General features: G+C 34.5%; 1 protein-coding gene across 1 annotated transcript in view; it reads left to right on the forward strand.

The window, feature by feature from the left end:
• The window catches only part of APAF1 (apoptotic peptidase activating factor 1), a 29300-nt gene extending 15627 nt beyond the window's left edge, over positions 1 to 13673 (forward strand). The window contains exons 13-26 of the mRNA XM_010190227.1: positions 188 to 313; positions 934 to 1065; positions 1525 to 1650; positions 2287 to 2448; positions 2758 to 2886; positions 3668 to 3793; positions 4664 to 4783; positions 6687 to 6812; positions 7178 to 7303; positions 8381 to 8500; positions 8837 to 8962; positions 9733 to 9858; positions 10307 to 10453; positions 13530 to 13673. Of these exons, the coding sequence (XP_010188529.1) occupies positions 188 to 313; positions 934 to 1065; positions 1525 to 1650; positions 2287 to 2448; positions 2758 to 2886; positions 3668 to 3793; positions 4664 to 4783; positions 6687 to 6812; positions 7178 to 7303; positions 8381 to 8500; positions 8837 to 8962; positions 9733 to 9858; positions 10307 to 10453; positions 13530 to 13673 (1836 nt within the window). The remainder of the gene's footprint in view (positions 1 to 187; positions 314 to 933; positions 1066 to 1524; positions 1651 to 2286; positions 2449 to 2757; positions 2887 to 3667; positions 3794 to 4663; positions 4784 to 6686; positions 6813 to 7177; positions 7304 to 8380; positions 8501 to 8836; positions 8963 to 9732; positions 9859 to 10306; positions 10454 to 13529) is intronic.
• Positions 13674 to 15658: the final 1985 nt, after the last annotated feature.

A 15658-nucleotide genomic window follows, 5' to 3' on the forward strand; every position in this document is an offset into this window, starting at 1 on the left:
ATATCAACTTTACAAAATTGAAGCTAAAATGAAATGTTTTATAATTATTATGCTAATTTCCCTGAAATTATAAATGCTTTCAAAAGTAAACAAATTTTATGAAGAGAACTGTTTGAGAGAAAACAAACTTATATTTGTGTTCTAAAATTGCAAGCAAGTTATAAGGTTTTATTGTTTATTGTTTTAGGTGTTTAAAGCAGGAAGTGGAGAGAGACTCCTGGAGATAAGTGCCCATGATGATGAAATACTTTGTTGCGCTTTCTCTGCAGATGGTGAATTTGTAGCAACTTGTTCAGCTGATAAAAAAGTGAAGGTAAGGAAATGGAGAGCAGACAACTTTTTTTTTTTTTTTAATTAATAATTCTAGTTTCAGCTTTAACCAATTCAGGCAGGGCAAATTCTTAAGACTGAACATTTTTTAACTGTCTTAAATCTTATGTGAATAATTCACAACTTAAGAAACAGACAAACAGAAAAGCCACACTTGTTACATAACGTAAAAGATGTTTAGTGTTAACATCACACTTACAGAGTTATCACTTATTTTACCTGAATTATCAGATGATTATTTTTAAGTAGAATATAATATGTGAGTCCAATCCTATTCATAACATGAGATGAATGTATCCATAACTCTTTTTTTAAAATTTTCTCTTACATGTAAATTAATTGACATTTTAAATTTCTCAGTATTGTGGCAAAACCTTGGTGAAATTCCAGTATTTATCAGTTTCTAATCTGAATTATCATCTTTCCTCTTATAATTTCTTGTTTCTAATTGTAAATATATATGCTTTCCCTTTATCTTCAAAGCATTTTTAAGGTGTTATTAAGAATGTTTTAGGGCTTCATCTGTATTTCACCAGAGTTTACTATTTTTTTTAATACTTTAAATATATTTAAAAGTCTCTTTCATCCTTCAATTCTGTCTAGATCTGGAATTCAAGAACAGGCCAGTGTAGATGTGTATATGAAGAACACTCGGAGCAGGTCAATTGCTGTCAGTTCAATAACAGAAGTGGTCAGTACCTTTTAGCCACCTGCTCAAATGACACTTTCATCAAAGTAAGTGAGATTATTCTCATACTGCTTATTATAACCAGTTAATTGATTGTCCAAGACTAACATGAGAGATTTCATTTTTGTTATTATGTGTAAGCTACGTAATTCTGAACTTCAAAGTCGAAAGGGAAAGATGCAAGAGGAAGCTTCTTCCTCAGTCTGAGGAAACTTCCAGTAACTTGTGTTGTTCAAGGGCCTTGTCTGCACTGTACCGAAAGTTTAACTAGTTCCAGGTAATTTGGATATTAACAGTTTCCATGCACATTAGCAAATGAAGGTAAATTGTGGGGTAGCACAGGGCATCACCTCAAGTCCTTGAGCATGTGGGTAAAACTAAGGAAAAAAAAAAGGGGGGGGGGGGAAAGGTTTTGGTTGCCAGCGCATGATTTTGCGAACATGAACATTTTGTTTTTTGAATAATTCATGAATATGATGATATTTATATGTTTACTCCTCATGCAGCTTTGGGATTTGAACAGGAAGTATTGTAGAAATACAATGATGGGTCATGTAAATTCCGTGAATCACTGTAGATTTTCACCAAATGATGAATATGTTGCTAGCTGCTCAACAGATGGGACAGTAAAGGTACAGTGTATTTTTAAATCAACTGTTTGTTTTTATGCTGGTTTTATTTTTTTGTGAAATGCAAAATATATAGATTTTGAAATGGCTTGTCCAGTACCAGGGGAAAAAACTTGGTTGTCTGTAGATGTATATAAATCCTAGCTAGCTTCATTTTGAAAACTTCACTTTTCACCATCTCTTTTTTTGTTATTTTTTCCCCCCACAATGTACTTCAAGAAAACTTGTGGGGGAGAGAAACTTGTTTTAAAAAAATAAAATTTGATTAATTGAAAGTTCTGTTATCTCTGAAAGTGAATCACCAATAGACATAAAAGTTAAAAGCCATTTCTATGCAACTCATGATATGAGGGAAAAACCCAGGGAGAGGGTTCTGCTACAGTGTAAAGATCTTTTGTTGTTGTTTGTTTTCTTTTTTCCTTTGTTTTTTTTCCTTTCCCTTTTGATCTAAACTGTCTGGGCTTGTGAATATTCTAATACTATTTCTCAACAGGCAAAAGTAGCAAAGGCTTTTTTTTCTATTCTACCCCCACCTTCCTTCTTCTCCAGAAGCGATTGGGAGTTATCTCTCCCATGTGGTATTCTGTATCCACATCAGTAAAAACAGGTTTTGTGTATTTCCTTTACTTTTTGTTGCAGTTCTGGGAAGTGCGCTCAGCAAATGAACTGAGAAGTATTGAGATAAAAGATTTCTTCAGAAATGCAGATGAGCAACCAGATGATGTGGAGGTTTTAGTAAAATGTTGTTCTTGGTCCAGAAATGGTGACATGATTTTGGTGGTAGCCAAAAATAAGCTTTTGGTAAGTACCTCACTTTAATAATTTTCTTGGTGGTATAAAATCAAAGAATGGTTTGGGTTGGAAGGGACGTTAAAGATCATCTAGTTAGAAATTATGATTAAAGACAAAAATCTAGGCCATTAAGCTGTTTCAGATATAAGGTGCATGGTTTCAAGCGTGTGTAAAGTAAAAAATACGCTGGCAACAAACTTGTTGACTGAGAGAAATACCTTCTAAATTCAAGAATGTACACTATTGAGCATATAAGCTGTTTGTCTATAGTGAAGTCATGTAAGATGAGTACTAACTATTGTGATTATGTGTTCACAGCTTTTTGATGTTAAAACATGTAATTTGCTAACACAAGTCATCATAAGTCATCACAGTACAATCCAATACTGTGACTTTTGTCCTGGTGATGAGTTAGTAGCAGTTGCTTTGTCTCACTGTTCTGTTGAGGTAAGTGATTGTCTTTGCTACAGTGTACCAGGAAAGACTATTTGTAATATAAGATTTTATGTTTGTCTTAATAGTTTCTTGTATGCAGAAGTAAAATAAATGTAACAGGCTTTTGGTGTGCTTCATTCTTTTTAATCTTCACTCACTTCTGAAATGTAAAATCTTAATTGGGAAATAACATTCAATTTATACATTTATTTTGGACAAGAGAACTCATGTTTATATCAAAAGACTAGACTACTAAATTTCTTTAAAGTTACTGTTGTCACTCTCAGGAATATAGGCCTTCCCATTGCTTAACTCAGACAAAGCCTCCTCTCCTTCTATATGCTGCTACAGAATGTGGGAACTCACTAAAAAGGAATAAAACAGCTGCAGTAACTTTGGGACTAGCATGGCCAGAATAAGCCAGTACAAGTATCAGTTTTGGGGTTGGGTTTTTTTGTTGTTTGAAGTTTTTGTAATTGTTTTGGTTTGGTTTTTTTGATCTTACTTGGTCAGTTGAACTTGTACTTTTCTACACTATGAGTGGGTTTTTTTTCCTTTTTCTTCCCCACCCCACCCTCATCTTTTAAAATTGCAGCAGTCAAAGAGGCTACTGGTTCAATTTCCCTGACCATCGAAATGTGATAAGCAGGCACGATTCTTGTTACATCTGATTTCAGAATAAGCAGAAAATACTAGAAAAAATAGTAATTAAGTATAGTACTTGTTTTGCGCTGCTTACCCTGTAAATGTAATCTAAATCTATTTGAGTTCTTCTTTCATGTTTTTGTTGTAGTTGTGGAATATAAAATCTTTATCAAAAGTAGCATATTGTAGGGGACATATGAGCTGGGTTCACTGTGTGACGTTTTCACCAGATGGATCTTTATTTCTAACATCATCTGATGACCAGACAATACGCGTAAGATGACATCTTTCTTTTTTGAAAAATGTGGATTAATATGTATATATATAAAAAAATAATTAAGTAATTAATTCAAGGAATTATTATATAATTACATAATATATGTTATGGTTTTATTATATATGATATATATTTAGTGTTTGTGTATGTTTATAACCAATATAAGTTTAAATATTGGTTATAAGATTATTTATATATACAGTAAAATGAGCTGGCTTTTTTACTTTATTTACTATATATCTAAATTTACTGTATATCTTATGATTAAGCCCTGTGGCTGTTCAAGAGTAATTGTAACCTTCTATTATGTTTTAGATTTTATCAGAATCAGGAATTGTGAAATTTTTGAGGATCCTAGCAGACTTGCTGCTCTTTACATTGTTAGATATATTTGCGTGCTAATATTTAGGGTAGATTTCTGTAACTGTAATGCCTCATGGAAACCTGTGAAAGTAAAACTGTAGTTTACCAAGGTAACCTTTCCTTTTCTCCCATGTTAATGCTTATGCTCGTGGAATTTTGAAAGCAGTTGAAGTATAGAAATCTGTACTTGGTATTTTTTTGAATTGGATTTTAACGTTCTTCTTTGGATTAGAAAATTGTGGGCTGTATAGCTATGACTCTAAACATGGGAGTCTGCTAGTCAGTCTGAAAAAAATTAGTTCTGTTTCATCTGTTGGGGTCACTATAGTAATTGCCCAGCCTTCCCTAGTAAATAGAAATAGCAGAAGTATAACTTTCATTGATTTTTAAAAAAATCACTGTTACTTCCAAGTTTAAAAGGCTTAGGTTTACAGGTACTCTTACTCAGCAAGCTTTAAAACTTATCATTTAATAAAACTAATAAAATACTGTGTTCTTCAACAGATTTGGGAAACAAAGAAGGTGTGCCAGTCTTCTGATGCTGTGCTAAAAAGTGAACTAGATGTTGTATTTCACAATGGTGAAGTGATGATCTTAGCAATTTACAATCAGAAGCATTTACAAGTAAGCTGTGTTTCTCAGTATGTTTGTACATTCAAATGTTATCTGCAAATCTCAGTAGAAAACAGAGGAAGCTCTGAAAGAACTGATTGTTCGTGGCTTTCAGCACTTGAATCTGGAGCAAATGACTCTTAATGTATGATTACATTTTTATGTCTAGAAACTCTGCCTAGTTTAGTAAGCAAAAAATGAAGTTTGAGGGGAAATTTTCATACGGATGTTGAAACTGAAGCTGAATGAAGAGGAATGTAACTGTTTTCTCTTCATGACTGGTGAGGCTGTGGGCCCTCCAAGTGTTTCAGATGTGCACAGCAATGTTTAATGTGTGCAGAATGTGTTACACAGCACATGTACGTAATGCATGAGACCTACTGTGGAGTAGCTGAAGGAATCGTGTCAAATTGGGGAGTGAAAGGTGTGATCCCAGGTCTGTCTATAGCCTTAGGATAGTATGGGGGTTTTTTATGTCCTAAAGTAAATATTAGTAGTGGACACACTGTTATTACTGCGGACCCCCTCACCCCCCAAGTAGTAAGTACACCTACATCCAGAATATATTTTGTCATTCCATGATAGCAAATGCATGTGCATCTTTTCTTTAATTGTGATTCTCCAGTACATCAAATAGTCAGTTGATAGGATTTTCTTTGAAGTTTAGGCAATACAGATTATGCTTCTACTTGACTGTAACTTCAAAAGTGGAAACACTTTCATATTTGTTGCAGAATGCTGCTTACACAAACGGATTGTGTGTTAACCCAAAAAATGGGTAATGGCAAATCTTTGGCCATGAGATAGCTCTTTCAGGTGTTTAGCCTAAATGAGCATTTGAACAGGAATGGACCTTTGCTTTGAACTGTGAAAGCAGTGAATTCTTACTGCATCTGTTGCAGTGAAGAGATGGGAGAAACCACAGCGAATGGAGTTATACCCGCTTATGTGTGGGGAGCAGTTTAGGATAATCGCTAGTTCCTGAATTGTAAAATCAGTAGGACCTACTGTGTAATGGTGTAGTCTGGCTCTCATTTGAATTAGTAGACCTGGTCTATTTACTTAGGATTAATATTTTTCTACTGTAACTTGAGCTGTTTCCTAGAGAAGGACGGTGCTTAGATTTTCTGCCCTAAATACAGTATTCTGACAGCCTGTAGAGGTGTAGTCATGAGAGAAAACTCCACTGGAGAAAGAGAATTTTTTTTTTTTGCCCTTTTCACAAGAAGAGAAATTGACTGAAAAGCCAAATTGCAGTTAAGCGTTTGTACTGTAATTTAACAGTATAACTCTGCTATCACATCTCTAAAAGCAGTTTTTCTTGCAACTGTGATTTGTGATTTGTAATTTGTATTGGGATCTGAGTCACCTTTTGATGTGCAGTGTGTAGCTTTTTAAACACTTCACACTGGTAGCATTCTAAACTTTGTTTTATAAATCATTGTATTCTAAAGATTTTTTTTTTACCTAGGGAATTTGAGGATGCTACTGAGTTGAGATTTGATGTGTTGTGTGTGCTAGTAAGTTTAAAGTCATGCTTAGAGGATGCACTTAAAGTATTTTATGCTCCATTTGGCATGAGCTGTAAAATCTGGCTGGCAAGGTAATTTTGAGTGTGGACCTTGCTATATGGCTTTTGAAATCTGAGGGTAGCATTTTGAGTTACTGTTTTCTGTGGTCAGACTTTTAAAAGCATTCTAATACTGAGATACGTTTCCTTCTGCAAACTTGTCCTGCTCAGAGAGCATTTACACTGACCTTAAAAGCAATGGCTTTATGAAAGTAACTGATCCTTATAATTCAAAGTTTGAAACTGGTACATTGTTCTCTTTAGCATTCTTAGCTCTGTATTGTAATATGTGTAAGTTTAAAATTTAAAATGTTGTAATAACTTAGTTAACTTCCTGTCTTGCAGCTTATCAATGGAAATACAGACAGTGTTGTTATGCAGACAGCAGCTCAAGAATCCTCCATTTCCTGCTGTTGCTTAAGTGAAGATCTTAGATTTGCAGCTTTTGGACAGGAGAGTGGAGCAATAAAGGTATTAAATCCTAAACTTGATTTTAAAAGTAGTAAGCAAACATCCTTCTTGGTGCTTTTTCTTTTTAAATTAATGTCTTTTGAGTGAATTTGTACAAAAATATACTTCAACATTGTACTTCAAAGTTTTTGCATTTGTGAGTGATGCCTAAATGACAATAATTTAAAGGTAGTGCTAATAATGTAGCTCAGAATTTCATTTTACCAAGGACTAAGCCAATATGAAATTCTTGGTTGTTCCAGTCCATAGACTGAGAATCATGTATTTAAATTCTCATGTTATGTAAAAAAGAGTTTGCATGTACTTTTTTTTCTTTTCCTCAAGTATGTCAAATAAATACAGTTATTGCATTCTTCACTGTAAAGGTGTTACAGTTGTTGGATGGGAATGTTTTGAAGTCCCGTGAGGCCTACAGGACATCTGTGCAGCATTGTCGATTTACATCTGATTGTCAGACTCTCGTTTCAAGTGCTCATGATTCAGTTATACAGGTTTGGAAGATATTTAAAAATATTATGTTGTAACTTACAATTTATTTTAAAAGATCTTTTATACTATAGATAATGTAAACTCAGTAAATGACTACTCTATTCTGTATTGCTCCATTTTGGGGCACAGGACTGTAGAAACTGTAGCCTCTATAGCTTGTGTGAGAATGAATATTACACAATTTCTGTTTTTAATGCTGTGGATGATAGAAAGGCACCAACTCATTTAAGATGAGTAAAAGGAACATTAATTTCCCAACATGATAACTCAGCAGTTCTGATTGCATTAAGTGAAGGGTTTGGGATGCGACCCAGAACTGGCTACTTGTGTAGGTCTGTCAGTGGGCTTGCTCACACTGTCTGAAGGGACACCTCACCACTTCATTGGCGTTTGGATCCTTCTTTCAGGGTAGCTTTTCTTCTGGGTCCTCAGCTCCCTCTAGTGGACAGTGCCTCAGTTATGCCTCCGGGATTGTCATCTGAACACCTCTGCTTTCTGTTCTTTCTTTGATGCAGAAAACCTTTCACTTTGCAAACGATTAAATCATTGTCATTTAAATTAAATTGATGCTTAATAGCTTCTGTAGCATAAAATGACTCTCTTCAGTTTTGAGTGAATTAAAAATAGAAATGTAATTTTGTTATAAAAATGAAAACCCAAATGGCATTTCATTAAAAATACACTTTAAAGATATTTGAGAAAGTTAATTTAAGTATGGAAAATATGAGTTCTGCTAGATGATGGAATTCTCTTTGTTGCAATAATCAAAGGTTTAAACCCCAAAAGTTTTGGGGTGCCTAGAAAATTACTGTTTTAAATTGCTGGTGAATTTTAAGCATTAAGTTCACTTTGAAAATCAGATTATGTGTGTGTTATAGGGAACTTACTCATAGGTTGGCTATCAAATACTATGGCGTCCTGAATCTTCAGTATCTCTACTATGATAAAAATGATATTTTAATTAGTTGCCACCTTCTTTTTATTATTTCTGTGACTTAAAAATTAATCAGTTAGCTTATTCTTCTTAACTGTTGTTTGCCATTACATTTTTTTAAAAAGTATTCCATCTTTATGATTAGGTATGGAATTGGCAGTTGAATGAATGTGTGTTTCTAAGAGGTCACAAGGAAGCAATCAAGGATTTTAGATTTCTGGAAAATTCAAAACTTCTTTCTTGGTCATTTGATGGAACTGTTAAGGTAAATAAAAGGCTTTGAATTGACAAATTGCATTAAATACATTTTACTGTCTTGTCTAACATTTGGTATTTCTTGTATTTTGTGTTGACACACACTTTATTGAATTGATCCTAAAGTGTAAGCTGACTTTTAAGACACAATTTTGCATTTTCTGTTTCTAGTAAGATTTACAGTCTTCTTGGATTTTAACTATAGCAGTAAGTATAGCAAAATGTTGGCCATATTAGAGCCATTTAGCTGAGTTCTATCTTCTATGTATTGTTGTGTAAGATACACATTTTTTTAACCTTTTTGCAGTGTTACAGAAGCAACCTGTTTTTCCTGTATATTTGGTAGGTTTGGAACATCACTACTGGAAACACAGAAAAAGTTTTTGCTTGCCATGGAGGTGCTGTTCTTTCTTGTGCTGTTTCACCTGATGGTAGCAAATTTTCATCTACTTCTGCTGACAAAACTGCAAAGGTTGGTTACTTTCTGTACAAAGATAATGATACCTTATTTATCCTGAAATATATGCTGTATTTTTTATTATGTACAACAAGTGATTATTTAAGTTATCCTGTTGTATTTCTAGTATTACATTTCCTGTATCTTTGAATATGTTTCTAAAGGTATTACAGTCATTCACAGTTGATGTTGGATATAACTTGAGGCTGTCCTGGTGACTTCTGTACAAATAAAATGCAAGTTTAATGCACAAGTTTGTGCAGAGCACTTTGTTTAGTTCTTTGTATTGTTCTGTTAGTAGCCTAATATTAATTTGGAAACCTAGTTAAAGAAAAATTAACTTCCAGTGAAAGTGCTGCCCATATATCTGGTAATCATGTTCAGAAGCAAGGTGCAGAAAGCAGCAAACTGTTTAATATTCTGGAGCTACCTTGTTAGATTTTTAAAGTGTCCCTTTATTTTTTTCAAATACAGCTTTAAATTGATTGATGAATCCTTTTTCTACGAACAACTTTAAACTTTTTGTAAAAGAATCAGTTTTGTTAGAGTATTTAAATATACTTGCAGTTGGTTCAGTAATTTGTAGCAAATGCATTCCTGTGTGATTCAGATTATAAAAAGAAAAACAGACTACAGTATAATAAATGCACACACATATATGCATATATACAAAAAGTCTTAAGGGCTTTTTAGCCTTTTTAGTGCTTCCTAATGGCTTTTTAGAAAGAAATCATAATTGTTCTTAAACTTATCTTTTTCACTCTTCTGTAATGTTTTTCGTTTAGATATGGAGCTTTGAAAGTTCATCTGTTCTTCATGAGCTGGAAGGTCATGAAGCCTGTGTGCGGTGCTGTACTTTCTCTCCTAATAACAAATTATTGGCCACTGGAGATGACAAAGGAGAAATAAGGGTACTGCTTTAACCTTGCTTTTTATTTTATATTTCAATTGATAGTCCACAGACAGAAGAGTTCTCATAGTTTGTCTTCTACATGTCTAGTTCATTAGCGTTATGGTGAACACTGGGGAGTTGAAAATAGCAAAGTTTGCCACATGAGACAGTACTTTGTAACCATATTGGTAGATTTATGTTCCATGAATGCTGAGGAGCTGATTCACATGATTTACTAGAAATTCTACTGTGAGTGGCCTGTGTGATTAAATCCTCCATCTATGTTACAGTTCTAAGAGGAGAATTGGGGTTTTTTTGTTTATTCTGTCACTTGAAGTAGAATACTTATTTACAAGGGTTTTGGTATATTTTTTTCTAATATAGAACAGTAAATTTCAACTTTCCTTACTGGAGATTTTTTTTTTTCCCCAGAAAGTTTACTTATATACATAATCACTCTCTTCTAGATTTGGGACATTTTAACAGGCGCACTGCTTCACTTCTGCTCCCCAGTTACTGAAGATGAAGGAGAACCAACACATGGTGGTTGGATAACAGACCTCTCATTTTCTCCTGACAGTAAAATGCTTGTATCATCTGGAGGCTATCTTAAGGTAAGCCTTGAAATAATAAAAGATCCTAACACCTAATTACATGGCAGTACTCTGAGAATTCTAAAGGAAAATGCAGACTAATTTAAAGAAATGAACCTGATACATTTTACTTAACACAAAGCTGCTTCATTTTCATGACTGTCTTGTACTTTTCAGGTTTTTTTTCTCAAATCTGAAAGCTCCCTGAAAAGGTGTCTTAAGAATTCAGACTTGGAGTTTGTTTTCGAAGTCCATATATTCCATTTTTATTAGCTTCAGTTTTTTATTAGCAGTGCCCTTCATTAACATCTTTAATATTAAAAATCCTAGTCATTTTTTTCTGCCTTAATATCCATTCAATCTCAGCATTATAATTATTATTATTATTATTATTATTATTATTTAAGCAGAAAAGTTCTCTATGTCAGACTTTTTTTTTTAAGATACTGAGTTTTAATTTTTTTTTCTAAATAGAAATTTAGAAGCAATTGCAAGTGATAATTTTCAGCCTTAAAAGACATTCTATAAGGAAGCTTTGCATAAGGGCATGTTGAAACTGAGGAAGTAGATCTTTCCATCAGTCTTTCATTGGTTCAGGCATCTACTGGGCCTATGTTTTTTTGGGAGAGGGAAGAGGTGGTCTTTCTTTCAGTCTGTCAATTGATTCTTCATAGTTGTAAATTTCTCATGCTTTTTTTTTTTCTCTTTTTCCTCATGCAAGAGCTAATACCTGTTAGTAGAAACTATGTGTGCATGTGAAATAACAGGTTGTGGAGTTCTTCTTTCACAGAGCGCTGGAGGTTAATTGATGGTCAGCGTTTAGCTGTTGGATATGCTGTCAGACTAATTCTTTGCAGTCGGTTAGTAACCATTTAACAAAGACAGTTGAATTTTCTAATTTAACATTGGAAACATGTTCTTATGTTCATTTCGTGCTAAAGAACAACACATGCATCCTGTCTCTAGCTTCCTTCCCATTTTGTCTTGTGGTTACACAGTATGGTGTTGTGATGCTTCTTAGAGTTACAGAATGGTTTAGGATGTCAGGGACTTCTGGAACTAGGACTGGAACTTCCAGCCCCATGCTAGGAGTAATTTGCAGAGTTAGGTCAAGTTGTTTAAGGCCTTGTCCTATCAATTTTTGTCCCCTGCTCCAACAGGGACACCTCTGGGTCCTGAGAAGAGAGTCTGATTCTATCACTGTAACCCTCTTTTTGGTAGTGGAAGGCAGTAGTTACTCTTCTCTTCAGGCTGAACAAAGTCAGTGCTCTGTCTTTCTTTTCTAAGTGTCCACTATAACAAGGGCTATGTGCTGGACTTACTCCAGTTTGTCAGTGTCTTTCTTATACTAGGATGGGACTCAACACACAGTGACCAAATTGCTGACTACTTCTTTTTGAATCTAGCAGTCCACCCAGTTTGCCACCTACCTTTTTTTCCACCCATTCAGTCTTTATCTCTCCAGTTTGACGTTGGGGACACTAGGAGGCCATGTTGAAGGCTTGGCCAAAGTCAGGGATATTCACGTCCACTGCTCTTGCCATGCAAGATGCAGAGCCACCATTATTGTCAATAGAAGTAAATTGGGTCTTTTAGCATGATTTATCTTTGGTAAATCTGTGCTAGTTATTCATGATCACCTTCTTGTCCTTCACATGACTTGAAATGGCTTCCAGTAAACTTGTTCCATAATAATCCCAGATACTGGAGTGAAGATTACTGAACTGTAGTTCCCAGCATCTTCTCTGCCCTTTGTGAAAATGGGTATGACATTTGCCTTTTTCCAGTCACTGAGATCAGATTCAATAACCATGCCTTCTCCAAATATTGCATTTCTATTTTTCTTTCAAGATCTACAGATGGATGTGTATGATGTGCATGAAAGCATACCCACACATCCCTACACACTCTTTTTGTAGAAACTAGTCAGTGAAAGTCTAAAACCTAAAGTCTGGACCTCTAAAAACTGAACTGAGTTGGATTGTAGAGTTACATGAAAGATAACTCTAAACTTATTCATAGGTGAGGTGCATTTGGCTATGTACTGTTGAACTTGCTGTGTGAGTGCTACCAGCTCCTGGCCCAGCTCCTGGTCATTTATCCACCAACAAAGTTCAAGAGCTAATTAAGAGATGTTTGAGGGTTTTAATTAAAAAAAAAAAAACCAACAAACAAAACAACCAGACACTTTAGGAAAGGTATTTTTAGTTAGAACATTATATCTGTGTAGTTACAAATCTCTATTAGCTGCTATTTATCTGTATTAGCTATAATGTTACATATTTCATGAGATGAATAAGCTCAAAAGTCGTAATACCACCTGTGTTTGTAGGTGATCAAAGAGGAAGGTAATCTGTTTTGATACTTTGCTACTGCACTCAAGTGTTGCAAGAACAAAGGGCAGACTTCTTATAGCAACAGCCAAGTAACAGCTTTGTGCTGGATTGCATTTGGTTCAATTTTGCATTAGTCTGCAGTTTTTCTGAAGTGTGAAATTTCATTCTGCAATCATGGGGTAGAATGATGGTCGAAGGTTTCTCTGTATCTTTGTTATTTGTGCTTGTACTAAAAAAAAATGAAAATAAATCTAATCTCACTGAAGAAAGTCTGTCCTGCTAACAAAACTGCAAATGGTTTCAAATGTGTACGTGATTGATCCTCTTGTGAGTCCAGCTAAGTTTTTTAATCCAGTTATTATTTCAATTATATTGTCTGGCAGTATGTTTGATGTGTTCATTTGGTAGGGGTTGGAAGGGACCTCTGGAGATCATCTGTTTGATTATATAAAAGTGCATAATATTTAAAATTTTGGACATGTTACAATTTAGGTCTATTGATCACATTTCGAGATGGAGAAAGGGGCAGTACCTGAATTTGTTATTTTGTATACTTTTGTGAAATTGAATTGTTTCAGTACTTTTGAAGTTTCTTTTAATCTGAAAGACTTATACCTCTAGTAACTGGTCCTGAACATTTTCCACTCAAGATTGCTTGTATTTTTATTTTTAATTCTACCTCTTTGGGGAAAGCAGTCAGCTGGGCTTGCCATGCTAAGCTTCCTTCAACTATCCAAAAGTGTGTTGTTATTTTTTTATAGTGGTGGAATGTAACTACCGGAGAATCCTTACAGACCTTCTACACAAATGGAACAAACCTCAAGTCAATACATGTGTCCCCTAACTTCAAAGTGTATGTGACTGTTGATAATCTTGGTATTCTTTATGTATTGCAGAAATTGTGATGAATGTGCTGAGCACTGCAGAGATAATTCATTTTTGTAAGGGGGAAACAGAATTCTGCTCATTAAGCTGTGAATTATATTTCATTATTGTAGTAATTATGTTTTGATGTATATTTATATACATTTATGCATGTTTTTCAAATGAACTTGCATTTAATCTTGTTTTTAATAAGCATTATTCCTTAAGTGCTCATTTGAATCTTAAGTATGTTGCTTTCAAATTTGTAATGAAATTATGTTAAGATTTATTCAAATTAGTTGGAATTAATATTAATAACAGTGAAGACATAATAGAAATATAATACTTTGAAACTGTATTTTGTGCTAAGGCTGATGGCTAAATGCTCTCTAGCCATGAGCACAACTCTGTAAGATGCAAAAAAAAGGTAATTTTTACAATGATGCAAGGATTTTCATTTAGTACAGAATGGAAAGAATCAGGGACATCCTTCATTTGAAAATTGAAACCAGCTATCTTGGTGCTTGACATTCAGAACAAATCAAGTCGCTGTTCAGTTTACAGCAGCAGCGCTTCCCACTTGCGGTAAGAACCTTCACGCTTCTAACCTTGTGGAGATAAAATGCATTGTAACATACGTGAGCTGTTCCTATTAAAGGAGACATCTTGAGTCTTGTTTTCTCAAGACAAAATCTAGAAGGGTATTGCAACTGGAGTGGAAGAGATAGTGCCATATTTCCAGTCAAAGAATGAATACAGCTAACCAGCTAAACTGAGAATGGAAAGGCTTTAAAAGGTATATATTGAAATATATAAGAAAGTGTGAATTTTAGTTATATTTACCTGTTGGAGTTAACATTCAGTTTATATTCTGGAGACGTTTTACTGTCGCCAGCTTTGTTTACATGGGATTCTGTGCACAGGGATCTCTTGCCTGGTAATATGTGATTTTTTTTTTAAATTGTTTTTATTTTTACAGTCTATAGATTCAATACAGGGTAGAAATGTTGACGTTTTGTACTAATTACACTTGACATATCTCTTGTGAATAATTAGACAGCAATTTTTCTTAGGTACCTAGTAAGCCTTCTTCTATTAAATTGCCTCTCAACTGCTGTGAGCAACTGCACAAGCATTAATATCATGATTTTCTTATTTTTGTAACTGGCAGTAGAACATTTCGTCTAAGTACTTGATTGTAATAAATACATTAGCAAGTGTCTCAACTGATACTGAATAACGAAATTCTCACTTTTGTATTTTTTGTGTGCATTTTGGAAGATTTAATATACATTCTTAATATTTTCCTGGTTTTTGACAATCGTCAGTTTTTCCCCTTTTTTAGCTTGAAATTCTACCATTTCTAAGGTGCTGTTGAATACGGGTCAGTATAATCAAGGTGCGGCTGCCAGAAATGTAGAGAGAAAAAAGTCAATAGCAAAAACCATGATTTGTATTCTAAGTATGTACAGCATTCAATAAAGATAATCCAGGCAATATTGGCCAAAGTTGTAAATGAATTTGAATTCTTGAGTGTTTTGTTGTTTGTCTTGTAGGTTTTTTTTTATAGAGTAGGAGGGAAGGGGAGAGCTGTCTCTTTTATTGTGTTTTACTGTGCGCTTATTTTCAATCTAAACATAATGCTGCTTTACAAATGACATAAAAAATGCTGACAGGTAAGCAACAATATTAAATATGAGAATGGAGGAAAAAGTGAACGAAGGGAAACTGAAGTCCTGGAATGTGTCCTGCAGTGTTCAGAACAGAGTGGCTTCTACTTTCCAGTGTGTCCAGACCTCATCAGAACAACTGAAGATTTAAGGAGCAGGAAGCTCCTCTCAGCCATGTCCCTCTATTGCATAGGCTGGGCTGCGCTGTGCTGTCCTTACTGCACAGGACCATGTCGATCTGAACTGAAATCCAACTAGGTAAGGAGATCCAGAATAAATGTTTCACATAAGTAACCAAGACAGAAAGTCTTTTGTGATAGTGCAAATGGATCCCTGATGATAGGAAAAGCTGATCA

The sequence above is a fragment of the Mesitornis unicolor genome, unplaced genomic scaffold (genome assembly GCF_000695765.1).
Source record: "Mesitornis unicolor isolate BGI_N332 unplaced genomic scaffold, ASM69576v1 scaffold19240, whole genome shotgun sequence".
In the NCBI taxonomy this organism is placed as follows: Eukaryota; Metazoa; Chordata; class Aves; order Mesitornithiformes; family Mesitornithidae; genus Mesitornis; species Mesitornis unicolor.